Here is a 25,821-nt window from a genome sequence, read left to right as displayed (position 1 = left end):
GAAAATATAAAAAGACAAAATAGTCAATATTACAAAAGACACCGACTGTATAATAGTAGTACACTTTAGTACACTACACGGACACACAGTAGAAAACACAAGTACGAAAGAGTAAAGACGAATCACGGTGATAACTAAATACTATGAGCTATGAAAAATAATAAGCAATCGATGTTTCAAGTTTTCAACCAACTAATGACTTGTGGCTGGAAGTACGTAATATTGTAAAATGTACCTACCGATCGCACTATACCGCCCGTATGGGCCAATGTTCTGGGAAAGTGTAGAGCTGGTTGTTATTGAGAATTCTCAATCATTCTAGTGGCATAATTCCCATATTATATTTTGTGTAAACAACTAAATATTAATAATAATATTCTAGTTCCTAGATATGAGTCTAGGTAATAATAATATAGTCATGTCATATAAACACATTTTGTCGAAATTTACAGTAGTTGATAATTTGTTTTTAGAAAAAAAATTTAACAACATTTAATGCATTATAGAATATACTTAATTATAAATTGTTATAAATATTGAAAAAATTCATGGAGGGGGATCTATCCCCCTCAGCTCCTCCCCACGGTTTGACCACCGCTGATTCTGTGGTACCTACTATTATTGGTCCACCAATACGACGCCAACAAGTCTGGTAACCTTTCAACCAAGATTTAAGATATATCTTAAATATCCTAATATCCTATTTAATATATATCTTAAATCGTGCTTTATCATTTCATATTCATTTTTTTTGGTCCAAACCTTAGTAATTAATACCTAATCATAAAAGAGTATTGTACTATTGTGTACGAATCAGATAAGAATATAAAATGTAGCCAGATTGCCGACCGCCCATATTTAATATGAATATAGTTGTACCTATATCTTACATTAGGCATGGATCCAGAGCAAAGATCCGGGGGGGGGGGGCAACAATTTTTTTACAACACAAATACAATTATAATAAAATATTATACTTTACTAAAAATTGTATCATAATAGTAGGTATATATAAAGTGCAACAATATGAAAAGAAGTTAAGATTTTGCTTATTAGTTATTTTATATTATATAATATTTATATTTATAAAAAAATATGTTTGGGAGGGGGGGGGGGAGCTGAGCCCCTAGGCCCCGTCACTGGCTTAATTTGTAAATCTTAAATTCGTGATCACAGATAATCTGTGGTTATATTACAAGTTGTAACCATATTACCATAGAATATTTTCTGTGCATCAACCATGGTTGGGTTGTTCGATTGAATAAAAAAAATGATATGAATTGTCTTACCGCCAAAAAACCGTTATCAATCTTAACCTAGAAAACTGTTTGTAGGCAAAGCACAAATCGAGAACAGCGGTTTCAGGATTTTCCGTTATTAATTATGGTTTTCAATATAATATTATGATTATTTGTTATTTGAATTGGTAAATATTTTGTGTTTCTAATTTCACTTTCACAGTTTCACTTTTAAGCTTCTTTTCGTCGAGACTGAATGTACTATTCGTAATTTGTTGTGTAATAATTTATACTTCAAATACAAACATAACACAATGGCTACCAAACAACAGAGCCAAAACGCCATCACTCTCAAAGGATCTGCGAAATTGGTTATGGACTATTTAAGTGAGCATAATATTATAATAATATTAATTAATAATAATTATTATTATTATGATTTTATACTTGCCATATAATGTAGAATTATAATGACATTAATTATTCGGTATAGATTTTGGAATAAACAGTATTCTTTTTCAACGGGGAATATACCCACCGGAATCGTTCAAAACAGAAGAACATTTTGGTCTGTCGATTCTTGTGTCAACCGATAATAAAATTCAACAGTTCCTTCAACCCGTTCTCAACCAAATGAAAGGTATACATATAATTAATATCTTATAGTTTGTGGTGGATGATATTTTTTGTCCGTACAAAAATAATTCATTTTAGCTCAATAGTATGTTATCTCTGAATGAAGTGTGGTATTTGTGGTATTAAAGGCTCAGTCAAATAGAGAGTGGGCTGCAATAGTGTACGGGTATGCTGATCGTGGCGGGCAGCGGTCGGTTGTATTATTTAACAGTGCCCGCGCGGGCAGACTGCTTTCTGTTTGACTGAGCTTTAGCACATAATATATCAAATAATCTGCTTTACTGTTTTTTTGTTTTTAATAGATTGAAATGACTAGGGCTCGGATGTTTATGAAATTGCATATTTTTTTTTCTATTTTTCCAATTGAATGCAAACCTGGATACAAATTTAATTCATGTTCTACTGAATCAAATAATACTATTTTTATTTTGCATACTTTTGCATATTTAATGGTTTTGTATTTTAATTGCATATTTTGGGATTTTAAAAATAAAAATTCTCATTTCAGTAAATTTTTTAAAAAACAATTTAAAATAATGAACTACACATTTAATCGTTAAGAGATTTTTAAAACGGAAGGCTCTGGTATTTCTCTTCCTCTGTCACTATAATAACCCGTCGGGGAACGTGATTAGAGGCGGCATTTTACTACTCTGATAATTTTACAAGTATACAAAATGTATTTTCAAAATTGAATCCAGATGACGCAATTTCAATCAAAAAAAGTATTAGGATTATTGATGAACTTAATTTAGGCCCAAGCTTAACATGCATTCAGTCAAATTTAGATGTTTACCAGTCAACATAACTAAATTAGAATTATCAGGACTGACTTTAAAATCAATTGAAGTTGTCAATAATACAAGAGAACCCCTGAAAATGGCTAATGGAAAAGTAGGAAAAGAAATTTACGACAAATTTCAGAGCGTAATTGAAAAAACCATAGCAGCACAGTGTAACGCTAATAATGTAATAATTAATAAATAATAAATAATAATGTAAATTAAAGTAAATAAAACACTGTAAATATGAGAATTAACCATAGATATGGATTGCTGCAACTTATACTTCAAGGAAAAATAGAAGGCAAGAGAAGTGCTGGTAGACGAAAGATATCTTGGCTAAAAATCTCCGGGAATGGTTTAGCACAACATCAATTGATAACTATTTCAAACATCGTTATAAAGAGAAGCAATATACAATATGATTTCCAACATCCGAAATGGATAGGAACTTCAAGAAGAAGAATAAACTTGTGTACTGATATTTTGTGTAATATTGGATTTTTTTAATTCTTCCATTTCAAATAACTGGGTTATTGTCGGATACCTTATAGAGAAAATTCTTAGTTCCTTATACAGTTATAAATATTATTTTTTTTTATATGAACAAACTATTAATCAATCATTTTGTACCTAGTTATAGATTATATACTATTCCTTAAGATTTTTATTTAAAAAAAATCGGTTTTCACTAGTTAAAAGTTGCATAGATATGCAAATTGCAGACTACAAACATATTTACAAGCTTTCCTAGGTACAATTAAAATTAATAAAATATAGTTGATCCTTGAATAATCATTAATCATATAAATAAATAATGCATCTTATACTAAAAAGATACCTACCATTCAAGATTTTTTTTTATTCTTAACGTGTATTTTATAACAATCATTTTTAAAATTTTTTTTAGATTGGTTGTTAGAACAAAAAATTCAAAAGATGTCAATGGTTATATCGAATGTTAATACCAAAGAAGTGATGGAACGCTGGGACTTCAAATTGCAGTATGAAGGATCTGGGGATTCAAACCCAGATTCAGTTGGAAATAAAGAGCTAACAACAATCCAAAAAGAAATTAGGGACGTACTGAGGCAAATTTGTTCTACTGTTAGTTTTTTACCTTTACTTGACTGTCCATGTGCTTTCGATTTGCAAATATACACTAAACCTGATGTAGATGTACCACAAGAATGGTCTGAAACGGCTCCTAGTTATATTGCTAATTCTCAGGAGTTACAGTTACGATCATTTTCAACTTCATTGCATAGAATGGATACTGTTGTGAGTTATAAAGCAGACTTTTAAAAAAAATGCTCTTTGAAGTTTTAATCAAACTAATTAAGTTATTTTTATACTTAATTTTAATTTTAATGTAAATGGATACTATTTTGTATACTACAAATTTCAAGTTAAGTGATAATTGGTTTTCTAATTTTAGAAGCTAATATTTTTATTAAACTACTACTGTTTTAGCTAATCATAAGTTAAATAATAATTGTTTTTGTTTATTCCATTAAACTATTTTTCTTAATCACAATATTGTTAGTCATTTTTTATTTTGGTTTAAGTACCTACCTCATTATAATACTCTATCCTTTATAACTAATTAATTCGTGTTTTCCTTTTAATAATATTTTATTATTATATTTTTTACCCTTAAGTTGTATACATCAATAATAAAAATATAATAAAGATATATTTGTAAGATAAGGACATTTAAATTTATTTTTAATGTTTTATTTTTTAGTATAGATTAAATATACAGTTATACTCTAATAGTACCTATGATGTCCTATGTTCTTGGTAAAATAAACAATTTTATTTTATCATATATATTATTATTTATATGTAAAGTACCTATAACATATTTATTAAATAAACATGGATTTTCTATATTGAATAATATAATTTTTTTACCAACACGAATATTGTTTTTAAAAGTGCTACACTGCTACATATAAAAACTAAAAATTGATTCAATATGAATATTAAAAACATTTTTGACGTATAGTAAATGTATTTTATATCTCATTTGAGTTTTAGCAGCCAGCATGGATCAACTTTGCGAGTACCTATAATTATTATTTAATATTGTGTTGTAACTTGTAGTTTATGCCTGTGTTTATATATTTAGACAAAGTAACCTTGTCTGCCTGCATTTTTATTAAGTATGTTTATTATGTATTCAGTTTTTAATAAAACAAAATTTGTAAAAATTTAACAATAATCGACAAAAAATTAAAGTAAGTAACAGCTAACATTGATTTTAATTATTAGGATTTATATATTTTATTGTATTTTTTCACTGTGAGCAAATCACTATTTATTATAGTTTTCTTTAAACATAATTAAAAAATGTAGTGTCAAATAGCTTGCGAATTTGATATGTTTCTTCATATTAATAATAATATTAACAAGGGTGTTAATAGATTTGCAAGACTACCTCGAAAGTTAGATTTTATATTATAAAAAAGGTGGGAAAGTGGTTGTTGCTCTGCTATGGTGTAGGTATACATTTCTAAGGGAGTTAATTTAATTAATGGTGTTTAATTTGAATACAATGATATAATATCATTGTAAATTTGTAAACAATTCTGAGCGGAGACGGTTTGTCAGCCTAGGATATTTTATATTATTATATTAATTATATCGTTATTATTAATATGGTAGGGTCAAGTTGAATTATTATTATTTGTTTATTATCCTTATTTATAAATAAATAATATACTTTAGAAGCTTTAAGTTCCCACGAACAATATTTTAAAAATATAACACAACTAAAATCTTCTTCGTTTAAATATCTAATTTTGTCCAAATTTTACATTAAATAATTATATATAAAAAAACTGTGTTTTAATATTTTTTGGTTACAGAATAACCTATTTACGTGGAACCTTGTTTTAAAAATTCAATCCTTAGCTATAAAATTTGAACATTTTATACATTTTTAACTACAAAATAATTATTACATTTTGTCAAAATTTGAAATTTAAATGCTTATAAAAAAAGATTGTGAGTGTATTTTTAACATATTTCAATTACTATTGTAACAATATATTGGGAGCCTTTTATTTAATCGTCATGCTTTTTGGCACAACATAAAGTTTTTATTGCTATTTAAAGAAAAAAACTAAAAAAATTGAAAACTGAAAATGAAAGCTCAAAACGAGTCAAAATATTTTCAAAATTTTATCAAGTATAGGAATTGATAAAATAAACATATAGTTTTAAGTTTCAAGTATCTACAGTTATTCATTTTTGAATTACAACAAAATATGAAAATTGATTCACGAAAAATGGAGTGACTATCCAATGTTGTACAAACTTGAACTTCAAACGCTCATAAAAATTTTATTTGACATTCCGGTAGATATTTTTTTTTAAGTAAAGGTAAACAAACTTATGGATAATCTTGTATTACATTTCAAATATTAGATTTAAAAAGAAAAATTTGTATGAATTCTCAACTCAAAATAATTTGCTAATTTTCGTGATTTTTCTGTATTTTGTCAAGATTTGAACTTTAAATGCTTATAAATAAAAAATGTGAATAAGGATTTTTAATTTTTTTTCATCTGCCTTTGAAACAATAACCTAGGAGCCTTCTATTAAATTTTCAAGCTTTTTTACCCAACAAATATAATTTTATTGATATTTTTAGAAAAAAAAATTTAAAAAAAATGGAAACTGAAAATGTCCGTAAACAGCTCAAAATAAGTCAAAATATTTGGAAAATGTTATGGTGTATAGAAAATGCTTATATAAACATTCAGTCAAAATTTCATGTACCTACGATCATTTGTTTTAAAGTTGCACCAAACACCAAAATCGATTTTCTCGAAAACAGATTTTGCGTAAAAAAGATACTGTTGAAGAAAATCTAAGCATTTTTACTGTCCTAAAAGGTCATGACAGACACAAAAATAAAAAAACACACATCATTGCAAAATCAATACATTCATCGTTTCACTCAGAATCTAAAATACATGTTATGTATTACCTAAAAATTAATGTTTTAAAATATTGTGGTTTTTAATGAGAAATAAATAATCCTATACTTAATGGAAATTCTGTAAACATCTTGTTAGAGTAAATTAGGTTAGAATATATAAGTATGAAAATGTATACCCCCACCAAAAAAGAAATGTTTGTGTAGGCCATTGATAATACCTACGTATATATAATAAAATATATTGTCTAGAAAGTGATAAGCTGTAATGGGCAAGCTGTGTATGACAAATGTATATGTTATTTTTACATATCCACCCCCTGCCAAAATTGATAAGCTTTCTATTGCCTGCAATATGCATGGCAAATCGGCATGGGTAATAGCACGGACTTAGAAGATAAATCTTAATAGAAATAATAATAATATATCTTCTAAGACCGTGGGTATTGGGTAATAGTAACAAGGTAGCGAGCAAGCTTCTCCGTGCCAGTGAGCCCCTGGCGTTGTCATACGGTGGCCACTGGTCTTTTTCGTTTTCGACCACAATCTCGGGCAGAGTGCAATGCTCTGACCATCTCCCGCCGAAACCATAGACCGTATACTAAGGTAAATACTTAGTATACTGTATAAGGTCTATAAGGCCCAAAACGCCCCTCAACAGTAAAGGAAATTATTATATTAATGTATGGAAACGCGCCCGTAGTTGCGCATTACGCATAGGTGCCTACCCCATGTGTCTGTGTTGTTAACATCCATGAGAAAATACAGTATATTGTTATGAACTATGATTCTTCTGCTTGTGAACTATTTCATTATGACGTGGGGAAATTACATATTATGCAAATAGGTAGGTACCTAGCGTATAAATAAAATATTTATAGACTAATTTTAAACTGTTCAAATAAATCGTGATATCAGTATTATACGTACACCAGTGATTTATTGACCATTGATTACCTACTGAACTATAATATGTGATCAGAACCTCTGAACATTATTTGGTAGGTACCTATACAATAATAATATTATAGAACATTACATTATATTGTATAAAAGAAAAATAATAATAATTATAATATTTTGCTGCAAAACCATGGAACTTATACCAGTTATACCTAATTTTTTATTGTACAAAACTACAAAACACAGCATTACTTCATAGATTAATTATCATAATTTAATTTATATTTATTTTTTAGTTCATGGACAATGTAACTACCAAGGTGGATTTTAATTTTTATCCACCTTACGTGACTATACTTTTATTTTTTATTTCCTATTTATACCTATTTAATCGTATAATATGATATTTCTAAAATCATACGTGGTAAATTTAAAATTAGTAGTATAATAATAGTTGATAACTTAGTTATAATGGTAACAAAATCAAAATGTATACTTAGATACAAATTTGGTAAATCATTGTTTATAACTTATAAAATGCAATGCGCTGTCTGGGCCTTTCATATGTGAATCGTAGGCATATCAAACCGGCACCCCTTTAAAAGAAGTGAAAATCGATGTTTCCGCCTCTGCAGCAGAAGACCTGTTGATTGGGAGAGCCCGCGAGACGTCGTGAATGAACATATTTTCCAAGTCTCCGCGAGTTTTCATTGACGATATTACGGCGGCGTGCGTTCTTGTACACTGTTCAACTTCCTCCAAATGTTTCTCTTGACGGTAGTACGACGCAACGACGTGAATCTCAACAATAGAGAGAACTGCGTGTTTATAGGTATGATGAATCAAACAAAATAAAAATTGTATTACTATTGTCATTCAGATTATTGAATAGGTATACCATAATAATATATGGCTACCTCTACAGGAGGTCGATACGTACAGTTTATCAAAATAAAAGCGAGGAGAAGATGGCATTCCAGCTGGTTTACGGAGTCTGCGGATTTGGCTATGAGCCTATTGCGGTGCACTTTGTGGATGTACATCTTAATCGAAACGATAAATGCAGTGAGGTAAACGATGCAAGCGATCACAATCCAAATAAATATCTTTGACGGGGCGTTCTGCAATTAAAAACCAAAAAAAAAAAAAAATACCTATTATGTTTGTTGTATAATACGCAAGACTACCTATTATGATGTAGGCACTACTGTACTAGGTACCTAACTATACCCAAGACTGGGCATGAGTAATATCTGAAATACACTTATGGCCCTTGTGGGCTCTAGAAACAGATGACCACCACAGTTAAATCGGTTGGTTTATTATTTTAATACCTATTAACTAGGTATTCAGGGGCGGCTCCAGAGACATGGTTGGGGGGAAGTCATCATTTTCACTAACATTGGCTACCATAGTAATTGGTAATTATTTTACGAAACTATTTTTTAAAACTTTTTTGTATGATAGAGAGATATATAATATTATATAGGTTAGATCAGGTTAGAAATTTTATTTTTATGTAATATTTTGTATACTTAAAACTTGTTTAGAAATCAAAATGTTTATTGAACAAATTAACATTTGTGTAACAAAAATTGAGCTACAAAAAACCAAGACTTATTTGGGTTTTTAATGATTAATTTTGTAAGAATGCATTTGGAAGTTGGGATGGGCAAATGTAAACTCAGCTCACAGTAGAGCTACAGCAATGTAGCAACTATAGCAAGCAGCTTCAGGTAATAAAAAAGGCGATTCGGCCTTAGTCATTTTTTGAAATCACGTATGGTAATTGGTAAATATGACCCGATTTAATTCGTGAAAGTTGCAGGAAAAAACGCATAACAAATACGAAAATTGTGAATAATTATTATGAAATATAGCTAATGAATATAATATACGTATAGTATAGGTACCAACCTACGTAGAGTAAACATAGCTTATTAGTTTATAAGCATTAATTACAAATAAATGATTATAATATAATTACAGAGTATATTATGTATTATTAAAATTATTTTAATAAGAATTTTCGTATAATATTTAATATTCTACTAATGAGTAATGAGAATCGTCTGGAGAGTTGTATAATTGTCATCTTAAGTCTGCCATGCCCGGTTGGGGGATGGTGGTCTCGCCGTCTAAACAGTTGCCTGCCCCATACGCAAAAAAAAATATCTTAAGTCTAGATAATATTAAAACGATTATTAAAAATAAAAGCAATCTGGACCTTGTTTGCATATTATAAGTAGATTATAGCTGGTAACTATAATTTTAAAAGTCAAGTTTAAACAGCACATTTTTATTACATAAAAAACTTGGGAGTATAATTTTAGCAGCCCCTATGTCTTACAATGGTTACAAGAGCAATTATATTACAAGACAATAGTGCATAATCTAGCTCACGAAATTCGAGAAATATTATGCACTTTTTAGTTTACTCTATAATATTATACGTCTACTATAGTTTACTACGAACTTGTCATTTTGAATGATAGGCACAGGCCAGCGAATTAAATATACCATTTTTTGTTTTATTTAATGTATATAAATTTAAACCATAAGTTTATGATATTATATATTATGTAGCCATGTAGGTATACCACGAACCTGAAATGTAGATTGCATCAAAGACACGCTGGCGAATAGTTTTAACAGAGTAATTATTATTATGCACGACTGTAGGAAATAATAAACGTCAACATCATCTAAAAGTAAAAAATGTATATTTCAAGTTTCTGACATAACGTGATCTTGTACAACAAAGAAGGTAATTATTCATTAATTAAACCACAATTTGTATAATTAAATTATATATTACATAGGTACGCATAAATATTTGGCACTGGCTGTACAGACTTTTAAGTTAGGCACATATTGCATATTATTAGGTATAATTTGCAAAAAGTAAAATTCAATAGTTATTATTTTTGTTCCAACTTAAATTATATCTTTATAAATTCGAGTACAATATTAATGAAACACCTATCGAGATAATATAACAATGTAAATATTTAATTTAAAAAGGTTATATCCTTCGTACCTACCGTGAACTAGATGAATTTTACTAAACGTTTCGTACACGAAAACACTTAAAAAGAACAGGATTGTACAAATCTGAAACAAAAAAATAATACCTCCGTGTAAAACTAGTATTTATGTCACTGAACTGTAAGGTTAGTTAGTTAGTTACCTACACTTTACAGTTCAGTGATTCATGTAGCTTATTGTAGCCTCACATGTCACAAGTATATTTTATAGGACCTAACCTATACGACGGGCAATATCTTAAGTGATTGGATATAACCCTGTAAAAGTGGCACAAACTTCGGAAGCTCGTCCGACGATGTTAATCTATCTGATTTTGGTTAATTTTAATTTTTTTTTTATTACTAAATAAGTTTGTACTGACCAATATAGGTCTGTTAATGAGTTTCCCTTTTTACAAGTTTGTCTACATAAATAAATAGGTAATGATAATATTTTATAATTTTACTATGCATTATATTATTATTTATTTTACTTCTAGTTCGTGATTATAATACTATTAAGTACACAGTGATTAAATAATGCCGAGTTGATTAAAAAAATTAAATTATTAAATGTTTGACCTGCGAGACTTAGTGGACCAATTAAGGACCACTAAATCATGTTTAATATACCATAATTAAGCTCACTCACTATAATAATTGATTCATTAAATGTTTAATTATTGTTTATGTAACTTATAGACATTAGCTGGTATTTGATAATCTATATTATATTAAACCTTAATATTATGTAATATTTAATCTATGTACAATGTACATGTACACAACAACTACCTAATATTAAAGTACAGTGTAATCAATATTTATAACATCGTGGTAGGTTTTACGGATAAAACAAAATCTTTTACTTTAGTAAGAATTAAATCCACGTGAAACATCTCTGAATGTGTCTAACTGTATGTGTCAACGAGTGTTTATATAACGATTTAAAATGTTGTTATGTACCTAGGTATATTATTATGTGTTTAAAATATTATTATAAAATTACACCTACCAGTTCGTAAAACGCTACACATTTTACTCCTGTGCGCAGGGAACACAAACCGTAACACGTCTTGAGCATGTTAACAAAAATATATTAAAACAATTATTATAAAAAAAAAAAATATATAAAACAAAATTATAATGCCTACTGTACTCGTATAGTCATATAATTTATTAACTTATATACATAAATTTGTAACAGGCATCGGACGTATTGCCCACTTGTACTTCTTTTGAGAATCGATCGACCGATAAATACGATACCAACGACTGTCTGTCCGACTATTATCTATGGACTACGACGACTATAGTAACAGTCGGAGGACGTAGATAATACGTATTTTAAGACAGAGACGGGTTTTCGATCCGGGATAATAATATTATTATATTATAAAACAATTATAATGGGTTTTTCGAGATAGGCTGTAAATATTATTATTGTAACCTAATCACGTTTTATGTGTTTAAGCTTTATCGATAAATTGGTACCACATTGAATATCATCATAATCAGTGTTCTGTAAAATATAGCTGTTAAAATTTAAGAGGATGTCGGTACACTGTTTTCTATCTTTGGCCCATGCGCAACTACCTGTCTAATTTAGAGGATAATATTTTCAAAGGTTTTACGTACCTATTGATTTAATATTATATAATAATTTGACTATACATATATTTGATTTGAATAAAAATCTATAAATTTACATGGAATAAAAAATTTAAAACTCAAAAACATAAAATAAAAAAGGTGGATAAGTGGATGTCGCTCTGCTGTACGGTAGGTTACAAGTGGGTCACTGTAATGGATGGTGTTAAATTTGAATTCAATGATATAATATCATTGTATAAGAAAAACGATTCTGAGCGAAAACGGTCAGTCAGCCTATGATTTTACCAAGTATATTTAATGATATTATTGTGAATAAAGTAATTTATATATAACCTATTTACGTGGAGCCTTGTTTTAAATTTTCAATCCTTAGCCATAAAAGTTAAAAATTTATTAATTTTTAACTACAAAATAATTAATAAATTATAAATTCGATAAATGTTGTCAAAATTTGAACTTTAAATGCTTATAAAAAAAAACTGTGCCTATGTATTTTCAATATTTTTCAACTGCTATTGTAAAAATATATCAGGAGTCTTGTATTAAATTTTTACACTTTTTGGCCCAACAGATAAAACTTTATTGATATTTATAGAAAAAAAAACTAAAAAAATTGAAAACTGAAAATGCCCGTAAACAGCTCAAAAAGTGTCAAAATATTTTCAAAATTGTATGGTGTATAGGAAATGCTAATATAAACATTCAGTGAAGTTTTCATGTATCTACAGTTATTCGTTTTTGAATTACAAGAAAATAAGGAAATCGGTACATGAGAAATCGAGTGAATATCTAATGTTGTAAAAATATGAATTTAAAACGCTCATAAAAATTTAATTTGACTTTCTTGTAGAAATTTTTTTTTTGATAAAGTTAGACAAACTTATGAGGAATCTTGTATTAGATTTTAAAATCTTAGATTTAAAAAGAAAAATTTTTATGAATTCTCATCAAAATAATTTGCTATTTTTCGTGATTTTTCCGTATTTTGTCAAAATTTGAACTTTAAATGCTTATAATTAAAAACTGTGACTAAGGATTTTTAATTTTTTTCATCTGCATTTGAAACAATAACCTAGGAGCCTTCTATTAAATTTTCAAGCTTTTTTACTCAACAGATAAAATTTTATTGATATTTATAGAAAAAAAAACTAAAAAAATTGAAAACTGACAATGGCCGTAAACAGCTCAAAAAGAGTCAAAATAATTTCAAAATTGTATTGTGTATAGAAAATGCAAATATAAACAACCAGTGAAAATTTCATGCATCTACGGTCATTTGTTTTAGAGTTACACCAATAACCAAAATCGATTTTGTTAAAAATCGATTTTGCGTAAAAATTCCCGTTTTTCCTTAATTTTTCTTTTGTTTTTCACATCGCTTTTGAAAACTACTGGGAAATTAAAATTTTGACCTCCCCAATGCACCAACGATATTCACCATCGAACAAGATACTGAAGTCGAAAATCGAAGCATTATTTCGACTACTTATCGTGTACACAGACACAAAAATAAAAAAATAAAAAAAAAAAATAAAAAAAAAAAAATAAAAAAAAAATAAAAAAAAAAATAAAAAAAAAAACACACATCATTGTAAAATCAATACATTCATCGTTTCACTCAGAATCTAAAAATGATTTCGAGGAAATGTTTAACATTTTGTTTGAAACGTTTGTTTAACACATACAAAAAACATCATCAGTGTCTATTCTAAATAAAAATACACAACGTATGTTTACAACAATATTTTTGTAAATTTTAAATTAAGATAATCTATGGATTTTGTTTATACACTGCGTAATATTTTTTATTTTAATGATTTTAGATTCTGAGCGAAGCGATGAATGTATTGATTCTACAATGATGTGTGTTTTTTTTTTTATTTTTTTTTTATTTTTGTGTCTGTCATCACCTTTTAGGACAGTAAAAGTGCTTGGATTTTCTTCAATAGTAACTTTTCTGATAGGAAAGTGAATCTAGTTGGTACTTTGGGGGGTCAAAAGTAAAAATTTCCCACTAGTTTTCACAAGCGACGTGAAAAACAAAAGAAAAATTAAGGAAAAAACGGGAATTTTTACGCAAAATCTGTTTTCGAGAAAATCGATTTTGGTTTTTGGTGTAACTCTAAAACAAATGACCGTAGGGACATGGAATTTTGACTGAATGTTTATATTAGCATTTTCTATACACCATAAAATTTACAAAATATTTTGACTCTTTTTGAGCTGTTTACGATTACGGCCATTGTCAGTTTTCAATTTTTTTAGTTTTTTTTTCTATAAATATCAATAAAATTTTATCTGTTGAGTAAAGAAGCTTGAAAATTTAATAGAAGGCTCCTAGGTTATTGTTTCAAAGGCAGATGAAAAAAATTAAAAATCCTTAGTCACAGTTTTTAATTATAAGCATTTAAAGTTCAAATTTTGACAAAATACGGAAAAATCACGAAAAATAGCAAATTATTTTGAGTTGAGAATTCATAAAAATTTTTCTTTTTAAATCTAAGATTTGAAAATGTAATATAAGATTACTCATAAGTTTGTCTACCTTTATCAAAAAAAAAATGTCTAGAAGAAACTTAAATTAAATTTTTATGAGCGTCTGAAATTTATATTTTTACAACATTTGATATTTACTGGATTTCTCATGTAACAATTTTCTTATTTTATTGTAATTAAAAAACGAATGACTGTAGATACTTGAAAATTTCACTGAATGTTTATATTAGCATTTTCTATACACCATAAAATGTTGAAAGTATTTTGACTCTTTTTGAGCTGTTTACGGCCATTGTCAGTTTTCAATTTTTTTAGTTTTTTTTTCTATAAATATCAATAAAATTTTATCTGTTGAGTAAAAAAGCTTGAAAATTTAATAGAAGGCTCCTAGGTTATTGTTTCAAAGGCAGATGAAAAAAATTAAAAATCCTTAGTCACAGTTTTTAATTATAAGCATTTAAAGTTCAAATTTTGACAAAATACGGAAAAATCACGAAAAATAGCAAATTATTTTGAGTTGAGAATTCATAAAAATTTTTCTTTTTAAATCTAAGATTTGAAAATGTAATATAAGATTACTCATAAGTTTGTCTACCTTTATCAAAAAAAAAATGTCTAGAAGAAACTTAAATTAAATTTTTATGAGCGTCTGAAATTTATATTTTTACAACATTTGATATTTACTGGATTTCTCATGTAACAATTTTCTTATTTTATTGTAATTAAAAAACGAATGACTGTAGATACTTGAAAATTTCACTGAATGTTTATATTAGCATTTTCTATACACCATAAAATGTTGAAAGTATTTTGACTCTTTTTGAGCTGTTTACGGCCATTGTCAGTTTTCAATTTTTTTAGTTTTTTTTTCTATAAATATCAATAAAATTTTATCTGTTGAGTAAAAAAGCTTGAAAATTTAATAGAAGGCTCCTAGGTTATTGTTTCAAAGGCAGATGAAAAAAATTAAAAATCCTTAGTCACAGTTTTTAATTATAAGCATTTAAAGTTCAAATTTTGACAAAATACGGAAAAATCACGAAAAATAGCAAATTATTTTGAGTTGAGAATTCATAAAAATTTTTCTTTTTAAATCTAAGATTTGAAAATGTAATATAAGATTACTCATAAGTTTGTCTACCTTTATCAAAAAAAAAATGTCTAGAAGAAACTTAAATTAAATTTTTATGAGCGTCTGAAATTTATATTTTTACAACATTTGATATTTACTGGATTTCTCATGTAACAATTTTCTTATTTTATTGTAATTAAAAAACGAATGACTGTAGATACTTGAAAATTTCACTGAATGTTTATATTAGCATTTTCTATACACCATAAAATGTTGAAAATATTTTGACTCTTTTTGAGCTGTTTACGGACATTGTCAGTTTTCAATTTTTTTAGTTTTTTTTCTATAAATATCAATAAATTTTTATTTGTTGGGTAAAAAAGCGCGAAAATTTAATATAAGGCTTCTGATATATCGTTCTAATAGCAGTTGAAAAATATTAAAAATACATAGGCACAATTTTTTTTTATAAGCATTTAAAGTTCAAATTTTGACAACATTTATCAAATTTATAATTTATTAATTATTTTATAGTTAAAAATTTATAAATTTTTAACTTTTATGGCTAAGGATTGAAAATTTAAAACAAGGCTCCACGTAAATAGGTTATATATAAATTACTTTATTCACAATAATATCATCAAATATACTTGGTAAAATCATAAGCTGACTGACCGTTTTCGCTCAGACTCGTTTTTCTTATATAATGATATTATATCATTGAATTCAAATTTAACACCATCCATTACAGTGACCCACTTGTAACCTACCGTACAGCAGAGCGACATCCACTTATCCACCTTTTTTTTGTTGAAAATTCACAATTTCAACGATTTAAAAATTAAAAACGATGGTATCCAAAAAAATAGGGCTAATTGTTATAGACAGTACTCCATAACTGAAAATATGCACGACCCCCTTCCCCTCCCCATGTTTTGACTGCATCAATGTTTTCAGTGTTAAAAACTACATAGGTATGAATATAAAATAAGCTTTAAAAAAAGGTGTCCCATAAGGAAGACATAATCTATATATTTATAAAAATAATAATAACACAATAACATGATGTTCTATTATAATTTATAGGGCTTCATTAAAAGATGAAAACCAAAAAATACAAAAAAAATACGTTTAAAACGTTAAAACAGTGTTTTTGAGTTTTTTTATTCCATTTCAATTTACAGATTTTTATTTAAATCAAATGATTATAAAATATATACAATTATATGTAACCGCAGAAAAATTTAAGCTTAAAGGGTTTAAATTGAAACTCTTAAAGCTGAGAATCTAAGAGCCGTATTCATAGTCATTGCATAAGAATAAGTATTGCTTAAGCTAATTTTGATAATTTAAAAAATAAAAATTTGGGATAATAACTAAAAGCAATGCTTAAGGTACTGTAGTAACCCGTCGCTGTCACCTGATTGGTTACTGCACACTTCTTTAACGACGAAGGCACGTACACGTCGTTGAACTGGATCGGAAGAGGTTTGAATTTTGTTTAAATAAATGTCGAACACAAATACACAATGTAGATAAATATGATAATTGTTTATTACACAATGAAATATTAGAATTTAAGTTAAGTTTTAAGTTTGTCGACAGAATATAATTCTGCCGGAGAATATTGTAGTTTACACCATGACTAAATAGATCTATTTAGTCATGGTTTTCACTACAACTGGGAATGTACTTAATGTGAACGGTGATGCGGCCGTTACAAGTCCGCGACCCACACAAGTACTGTAATATGGGATAACTACTTCTCTAGTTACTCTGTAACTACTCTGAAGTCCTTTGAGTAAAGGGCCTCTATTTATATGGGACATGCCGTGACTAAGGAGAGGTTGATTGACGTCATAGGATGGCTGTTAGTGCTGTATTCAGTACTTATCCGATCCGATGGCAGCATCGGTGGCCTAATTAGGTGGCGTGATGTTGTTATATAGCCGCCTGGACTTTGGTACGCCGTTTTTATGTAAAGACGTCGGTTTACTACAGTACCAAACTTAATTTAAGTAATACTTTTTAAAAGTCTCGTCTATGAATCTCATTTGAGTCATAAGTAAAGCTTAAGCAATACTTATTCTTAAGCATCAACTATGAATACGGCCCTAAGAATTCTAAAGATTCTTAAGAATCTAAGAATCTTGTATTTCGGGGCCAAACGGATCCTTAATCCGGGCTTGGGTGTACCGTAGACGGTAGTCCGTACTCCGTAGGTAATTCGATTCTTGACAATATATGTTAGTAGCTTCGTACACTGTTGAAATATTAATCTTGAATTATAATGTATATTGAAAATAATAAGTAAAAAATAATATAATATGGTCGTCGATTAAGATATGCCACAATTCTAACATTAACATAAGTCATTATTTTGTAAAAAGAAAATATCTAAATATAATTACATTTAAAAGCTCATTGCAGTGTAATATTGACTATATGGTTCATTAGTCAGTCAACAATTTTGCATAAACATCAAGTTAATAATAATAATAATATTGTGTGCCCTATGACAAAGGTAGTACTCGGGCATTTCCCCCAAAATAAACAAAAATAATACAAAGATTAAAGATATATTAAAGATCTACATTTTGAAATTCTTCTTCGTCGTATTGTTCAATCTGTGATGTCAAATCCGAACCCAGTCTACTGTAATTTGTCTCTTCGACTAATTTCTCTTCTTTATAGAAAGACTGTACTACTAAAATCTGGTACACTAAAGCAGCTAAAAATCAAATAAATTATATCGTTAGTTGTTACATAATAACATCGGTGGGAGTATTAATTTGTGTGTATAGTTGGTATATTATATTAAGTCGGGAATTGTACAATCATTTTGCATTTTTTCTGTCGGTAAATTATGTATTTTCGGGGAGGTTGTATAATTATAAGGAACAATGTAAATATAAATTCAAGTTTCATTTTTTTTGGCTAAATCGTCAATCTTCAACAGGTTGAATATTATAGAATATTTCTGAATATAATATAACTACAACATAGGTGGTTATCTGGAAAAGTGGTTTTCCACCACCTAAAAATCTCAACAGCCTCGAACCCCCTAAATGTAATTGTATGTGGACCATTTTATATTGGATAATGTAGTCCTCTCCCCACACAGACATTTAACCAAATGTATGACTATAAACAACGATACCGTGATACCAAACAATCTTCTCAAAAAAAAAATTGTTTTCATTAATATTTTAGGGTTTTTTTATTTTCCTTCAAAAATATAAGAAAATATAATGTATCACTATAATAGCCTACAGGGGTATAATGCATAATCTTGGGGAGAGGGAGCTCTACGGCACTACACAACCACTAAAGACGTCACTGGAGGTGAGTATATTATAAAGCAGTGGTCTCAAACATGTAATCCATAATAAACATTTACTTATTCAAAACTTGAAATTTTTTTTAAATAAAAATAAATAATTGTTAAACAAAAATGAAAACATCAATCAATAGAAAAATCAAAGAGCATAACCTTTACCAGGAAATCAAATGTAGGAGAACTAAATATTAAAATGAATAATAAAAATATACCCAATAAAACATGTATACAAATATTGGGTATAACATTCGATTCTAGGCTCACGTGGTCGCAGCACATAAAATCATTGAAAGTATCTACAAATAAAGCGCTTAATTTAATAAAACTATTATCGCACACAAATTGGGGATGTGAAACAGAAACATTGATCAAAATATTTAAATCAACAATTCAAGCAAAATTATATTACGGTTCATTTCTTTAAAACACATTAATAAAATTATAGACTCAAACCACAACACGGGGATGCGAATGGCTATAGGGGCCTTTAAAAGCAGCCCAATTAAAAGTATTTATAATATAGCGGGTGAACCAACACCAGACCTAAAAAGAACAGAGTTGACACTCCTATACGCTGCGAGACTAACCAGATTAACAAATAACCCAGCTTCAACTAGCAACATAACCCTTGATCTACAAAATAATAAAAACTACACCAAGATTCCACAAATAATAAAAAAAGAAAAAATAATTTGTCCTCCATGGACAAGCATATATAAAACAAACACAGAATTGAATACTCTACGTAAAGAAAACACGCCTCCACTTATATACAAAAACCTTCTGAAAAATACTCTAGAGAACCAAAATGAATTTCAAGAACTATATACAGATGCCTCCAAAAATGACGAAGGGGTAGGAATAGCCATAATAAAAAACAATTCACAGACATCATTCAAACTACCATCGACATGTTCCATATATACAGCCGAAGCACTTGCTATATTGCTAGCCATAAAATATATAAACAAAAAGGAAAACCAAAAACATATCATTCTAAGCGACTCGTTAAGTAAACTAATTAGTGTAAAAAATAAATTCAATCCGAGCGATATAGCAATTCAAATTCAGAATAGACTAGAGGAAGCAAACCAAAAGAACAACAATATAAAATTAATCTGGATACCTGGACACATTGGAATAATCGGCAACGAAAGGGCAGATAAACAAGCTAAATTAGCAATCAATTCACCGAATTCACAATATATTAACATTTCATCATACTCTGACATAAGAAAACAAATTCAAAGAGACACCACTATAATATGGCAAAATATATGGAACATCCAAAACACCAAATTAAACCAAGTTAAACAAACGGTCCAAAGATGGAGAAGAAATCCCAATATTAGTACCACAAATGAAAAAAAACTAAATAGGGCCAGAATTGGCCACACAAGACTAACTCATGAGTACATAATGAGCAAAGGAGATCCACCAATATGCCAATCATGTGGCACAACAATTACAATAAAACACATATTCGAAGAATGTAGAATTTACATACAACAAAGAGAGGAGCTCAATATAAGCCACCAAATTGGAGCAAGTCTAGGCCCAAATCCTGAAAATGAGATCAACACCATCGAATTCTTTAAGACAACCAAATTACTCAAGCTACTCTAGTCAACCCCTTTTCAATGTACAAATTACTAAACGAACTAATCTAAAACTGTTTCTATTGTATCTTTTTGTATTTAATTCTTAGATCTGTTACCCACTATAAATATTATGTATCTATTATTTATAGTAACATGCTAATGACCAAGTTGTCGAAGCAGAAATTTTATAGATTTTAAGACCAATAAAAAAAAAAAAAAAAAAAAAAAGAAAACATCAATATGAACATATATGTAATACCTAATATTGAACACGGTTAACATAGAATATATTAATATTTAATATCAATATAATAAATACATTTTGTCTCCATTTATTTTGTTTATTTTGGATTTAGGATCGATCGAGACAAGTAAAAAAAAGTCGTTTTGCCCATGAACTTTTGTCGTATATATATATATATATATATATATATATGGTCCGTTGGTAAAAATTTGAGTTTGAGACCACTGGTATAAAGCATAACTGTTATTACAGAAACGTTATCATTTGTATTAAATGTATGAATTTTACAAATAAGTATATTAATTTTACCGTCAATAAGCACAAAGCATAATAAGAATCCGGGTATATTATGTCGGACGAAATTTGTGTGTTTCAATAGCACAACAATCTCAATGGTGACAGCTGTACCGAATTGGACACAGCTAATCAAAAGCCACAGATAAATCTTGTGAGCAGCATTCTAAAATAAAAAAAAACAAACATACAGACTTAATTCCTTAAATATTGTAATTAATAATTTGTAACTATATAATGAATAATGATAAATATATAGTAAAATATAGATAGGTAATTAATATACATTAATATATTATGATAAGTTATACATATTATTATGTTATACTGATTACAGACATACATTTTACGATTCAGTAATAATATTTGAATATAATATAAACATACAGAAGTAATTGAGTGTATAATAAATCAATACTTTGATCCACGAATTTATGCATTCAAATAAAATATGTAGATAGGTACCTAATAAACATTATAATTTATAGGTATTAGTTATTACTTATTAATATACCTATATGTACCTAATGGTAATATACATAATGTACGTATTCGTCTAAAATGTTATGGGAAAAATCACAAGTATAGCGATGGGCGGCGAAATAAACTTCAATAAAAATTAAGAATGTACCCATGGAAGAATGAGAGTTTCAAATTTTAACAACATTTGGTTCTCTTTTAGTATTATGCTACCTACCTCTACTTCGCTGGTGTAGTATAGGCTACCTATCGTAAAAAGCTACCTACCTAGCAATAAAGTTTACGCGTGTTTAGTGTTTACCATTTTTACATACCTACCTACTAATTAATAAGTAACTATTTACCTAACTAAAATTTACTTAATGTATAATGAATAATCATCATAATTGTCAATTATTTTAATACGTTATATTATTATATTGGTATAGGCTGTGTTTACGTCATCCCAGAAAACTTCAAACAAATTGTTGTTCATCTTTTAGTTGGCAGTCTAAAAAATATGTTGCTTAACACAGCGAGGTGGAAGGACACAACGCAGACTGAAATAATTAATATCTAAAAGTAATTTATTGTAGGTCTTGGTGGATGTTTGCCTGTAATTTATCAGATATTTAGCAGTATAAAATAATTGAAATATGTGAAATAGGGATTATATAGTATTTTTTTTTTTTTTATTAATTAATCCGTGGCAACTTAGGCCATTGGTTGGTTTTTACTGGAGGCTACTGTAAGTTTAAACTCGTATGTTTTGGTTTTGGCAGATTTTTGATCTGCCATGCCCGGGTGGGGGATGGTGGCACTTCTCTCCGCACACCGTGACTTGCCCGAAGAAAAATGCCACCCGCGGCCGGCATCGAACCGACGCCTTAATCCGCTCAGCCACTACGTCCCCCGATTATAGTATTGTATAACCGTTGTATTGTTATAATATATTATTGTTTATCTTAATAACTCAAGTGACAGATACCTTTCCGTAATAAAATAAAATAAAAATTTAACATACATAAGAGAGTATTATTTTGATGGCGTATACCATTTTATAATAGGTAGTATACTACACGAGTACCAACGTTTTTAATGTAAGCAAATTAACTTTTTTTTTTATTATTATTAATCAATATAAAATATATCTACGATGAGTAACATATTATATTACCTATGTACACTAACTTGAATAAATTAAAAACTTTAAAAGTGAAAAAATTCATATTTTTTGAGTTTATAATCGTATAATACCTATATCTAGGTGGCTAGGTACATTGTTTAATTAAATATAATACCTATCTAATATTCATCATAATATTATGAATATCTCTAGCGAGGGGTGCTGACGATCGTTGGGGTTTGGAAAAGTTTCCTCTGCTGACACCAATAATGATGGTCAATGAAGACATGCACGTTTATTATACAGATAGATGAAATGTTAATAAAATAATATGTTTAAATTTTAACGTACATTCAATGTTGCTTGTTTCAGGCCAAAACTCGCGAATAGTGAAGTAAATCCGACGAGCATAAAAACTAATGTGATGTAATTCAAAAACACTTCTAAAAACAGATAAATTCATAATATTTATGTTAAAATGTTTTATTAGGTAATTATAATAATATTTAGGACGGAGACGTGACGAGTTATGACTGTTATATGAATTATTATGTTAGGTAGGTACTGTACATGCCAATTAATATAAAATATTATGTACATTATTGTACCTATATTCACATGATGTTTCTAATTATTGTCCGATCGACTTTCCAACAGTACCTACTACCTAGATGGAAGTGAACAGTAGTTAAATCAAAATAATAAATTTCGTTTTCAGTTTCGTCATAATTCATAAGGGTTGACCTATACTTGAACATTTAATAATTTCGGTTTTGTTTGTATAATATTTCTATTTGATAATGTAAATTACAATATTTATTTTAACATTGAAATATAATTAATTTTAGCAATTAAACGTGCATACAATACCGAAATTATTAAAATGTGTTATTTTAAAATACGACAACCATTTAAAGTCTTAACCATATTAATTTTGTACCTATATTATTATGACCAGTCACGTACACAGAAAAAAAAATATTTACCGTCTTACTATAAATAATATTAAAATAAATACTACTATATATAGTAGATAGGTATAGTAGATATATATAGTATGATATTATAATATCAATAAAATATACATATAATAAACTGTACTTGGTAGTATCTAGGCTGGAATAGTCCATCTTCGCTCAGAATCGTTTTTCGTTTGCAAAGATTTATCATTGAATTCAAATTTAATACATATATTACAGTGACTTACTCAATGACGAGGTTTACTCCACACCTACTTTATAGCAGAGCGGTTAAATACTTCCTCCTTTTTTTTTAGATAAATGTACCCTGATCCTTGCCATAGTCATATATTAATAAGCTATTAAAAATGAACTTAAATCATTTGTGAATATTTACTCGGCTCGTTAATTATTACTATATACTTCAACAAGCTGCTAGAGTGAATAAAATATAATAGATAGGCAAATTGAAAATTTGGATACTATTCATGCAGTAAAACGTAATATTATACTATCATTATGATATTTTATACCATTGATTTGAAACACAAAACAGTGCTAACACGTATATAGAAAAAAGTTATAGGGGCAAAACTGCTGTTATACCCCCCGTTTATACCCCCCTTTCTTGCGTATTAGGTACTTCTAGTTAATTAATGATGTATTTACCGTCTGTAGCTTGTGCTAAGGGATCATGTCGACTGCTGAACAATATTTGGTTTTCCGTTGATGGTTCGTAACTTACAGTATATTCCCAAAAGTAATAAACAATATAACAAATCGATGCAATCTAAAAAAAAACTTATTGGTAATTAGGTAGTAATATTAATAAAATTAATTTTACTTTTAACATACTGAATTGATAATTGCTATAATACTTGTTCCTGTCCGCAGCGGCAATCCAAAGCACAAAGAAACCATATTTTACTATAATTAGTAATGAACAAATTCAAGTTTGAAAGAATAATTATTTCCTATAAAGTATCTATATGAAATATTTATATGAACTGGATGAATATTGTAACACAACTACTAACAAGTGTTATAGTCCGAAATTATCAGGAAGGAAGCGGTTGATAAAGTTGACCTTTGCTATTTTATCGGATCGAATGGAAAATAAAAACTTGATACGTGTATATAAAACATACATATTAATTTTGTTGTTTTATATAAATAAATGTTTCATATTGATACAAGATAACAGTATGAGACTCTAAGCAGTAACACATTTTACTTATATCGAATATGCAACAAATATAAACCTTCAATAATTGAATCACATCAAATATAACTATATAACAATATAGTATATTTACACCTAAATTTAAACACGTGTAAAAATATTCATAACTGATAGACAATAATTAATTAGGTATATTATAATGTATGTTATAGTACAAGTTTTAACTAGCAGCCAAATTGTAATATTATTGTACAGGGTATAAAAAAAATACTTGATAAATAATGAATTAAAAAATAATTGATAACATATGAACAAAATTATGAAAATTATGTGGATAATAAATAATTTAAGATTTACTTATGTCTAAAAATTCCCAAAAATTATATTTTGAAAAAAGTTATTACGTTTTGAATTAATTTATTTAGATAGGTACCTCCTACGTCAAAAAAATATTAATATTTTAGAAAAAATTATTTAAAAAAAGGTGGGAAAGTGGGTGTCGCTCTACTATACAGCAAGGTTACAAGTGGGTCACGTAATGGATGGTGTTAAATTTGAATTCAATGATGTAATATCATTGTAAAAGAAAAATGATTCTGAGCGAAGACTGACCGTCAGTCAGTATATGATATTACTAAGTATATTTTATGATATTATTGTGAATAAAGTAATTTATATATAACTTATATTTACCTACGTGAAACCTAGTTTTAAATTTTCAATCCTTAGATATAAAAGTTGAACATTTTATAAATTTTTAACTACAGAATAATTATTAAATTTTAAATTTGATAAATTTCATCAAAATTCAAACTTTAAATGCTTATAAAAATAATTGTACTTTTCAACTACTGTTGTAATAATATATCAGGAGCCTTGTATTAAATGTTCACGCAATT

The 25,821-nt window shown here is 28.1% G+C and overlaps 3 protein-coding genes across 4 annotated transcripts; 1 reads left to right on the top strand and 2 right to left on the bottom strand.

Moving 5' to 3' along the window:
* Positions 1-1,332: 1,332 nt before the first annotated feature.
* LOC132938561 (mitotic spindle assembly checkpoint protein MAD2A) lies at positions 1,333-4,195 on the top strand. Its single transcript, XM_061005475.1, has 3 exons — positions 1,333-1,625; positions 1,732-1,878; positions 3,567-4,195. Exons 1-3 carry the CDS (start codon positions 1,553-1,555, stop codon positions 3,959-3,961), a joined length of 615 nt encoding a protein of 204 aa, XP_060861458.1. The 5' UTR covers positions 1,333-1,552; the 3' UTR covers positions 3,962-4,195.
* A 3,670-nt stretch (positions 4,196-7,865) lies between these two features.
* Positions 7,866-11,827, bottom strand: LOC132939090 (uncharacterized). Of its 2 annotated transcripts, none has more exons than XM_061006109.1 (5): positions 11,550-11,827; positions 10,553-10,622; positions 10,116-10,213; positions 8,449-8,629; positions 7,866-8,326 (listed from the first exon to the last, which is right to left on the bottom strand). In XM_061006109.1, exons 1-5 carry the CDS (start codon positions 11,616-11,618, stop codon positions 8,091-8,093), a joined length of 654 nt encoding a protein of 217 aa, XP_060862092.1. In that variant the 5' UTR covers positions 11,619-11,827; the 3' UTR covers positions 7,866-8,090. The 2 variants fall into 2 exon arrangements, with proteins under 2 accessions (XP_060862092.1, XP_060862093.1); XM_061006110.1 differs by lacking the exon at positions 10,553-10,622 and having other exon boundaries at positions 11,550-11,609; positions 11,689-11,785.
* A 5,015-nt stretch (positions 11,828-16,842) lies between these two features.
* On the bottom strand, positions 16,843-24,782 carry LOC132938494 (uncharacterized). Its single transcript, XM_061005358.1, has 5 exons — positions 24,595-24,782; positions 24,409-24,529; positions 23,132-23,223; positions 21,211-21,361; positions 16,843-18,447 (listed from the first exon to the last, which is right to left on the bottom strand). Exons 1-5 carry the CDS (start codon positions 24,658-24,660, stop codon positions 18,299-18,301), a joined length of 579 nt encoding a protein of 192 aa, XP_060861341.1. The 5' UTR covers positions 24,661-24,782; the 3' UTR covers positions 16,843-18,298.
* Between the last annotated feature and the right edge of the window lie 1,039 nt (positions 24,783-25,821).

This window comes from Metopolophium dirhodum, chromosome 2 (assembly GCF_019925205.1).
Source record: "Metopolophium dirhodum isolate CAU chromosome 2, ASM1992520v1, whole genome shotgun sequence".
Taxonomy (NCBI): Eukaryota; Metazoa; Arthropoda; class Insecta; order Hemiptera; family Aphididae; genus Metopolophium; species Metopolophium dirhodum.
This window is presented reverse-complemented; position numbering and strand designations above follow the sequence as displayed.

Coding starts and splice junctions, on each gene's coding strand:
- LOC132938494 (XM_061005358.1), bottom strand. CDS start 24,660: ATGGTTTCTTTGTGCTTTGGATTGCCGCTGCGGACAGGAACAAGTATT. Junction 24,530..24,594: donor TTATAGCAATTATCAATTCA/GTATGTTAAAAG, acceptor GTTTTTTTTTAG/ATTGCATCGATTTGTTATAT. Junction 18,448..21,210: donor ATGCTTTGTGCTTATTGACG/GTAAAATTAATA, acceptor TTTGATTTTTAG/CTGCTTTAGTGTACCAGATT.
- LOC132938561 (XM_061005475.1), top strand. CDS start 1,553: ATGGCTACCAAACAACAGAGCCAAAACGCCATCACTCTCAAAGGATCT. Junction 1,626..1,731: donor ATTGGTTATGGACTATTTAA/GTGAGCATAATA, acceptor TATTCGGTATAG/ATTTTGGAATAAACAGTATT. Junction 1,879..3,566: donor CGTTCTCAACCAAATGAAAG/GTATACATATAA, acceptor AATTTTTTTTAG/ATTGGTTGTTAGAACAAAAA.
- LOC132939090 (XM_061006109.1), bottom strand. CDS start 11,618: ATGCTCAAGACGTGTTACGGTTTGTGTTCCCTGCGCACAGGAGTAAAA. Junction 10,214..10,552: donor TAAAATTCATCTAGTTCACG/GTAGGTACGAAG, acceptor TTTTACTTTTAG/ATGATGTTGACGTTTATTAT. Junction 8,630..10,115: donor TGATGCAATCTACATTTCAG/GTTCGTGGTATA, acceptor TTTTAATTGCAG/AACGCCCCGTCAAAGATATT.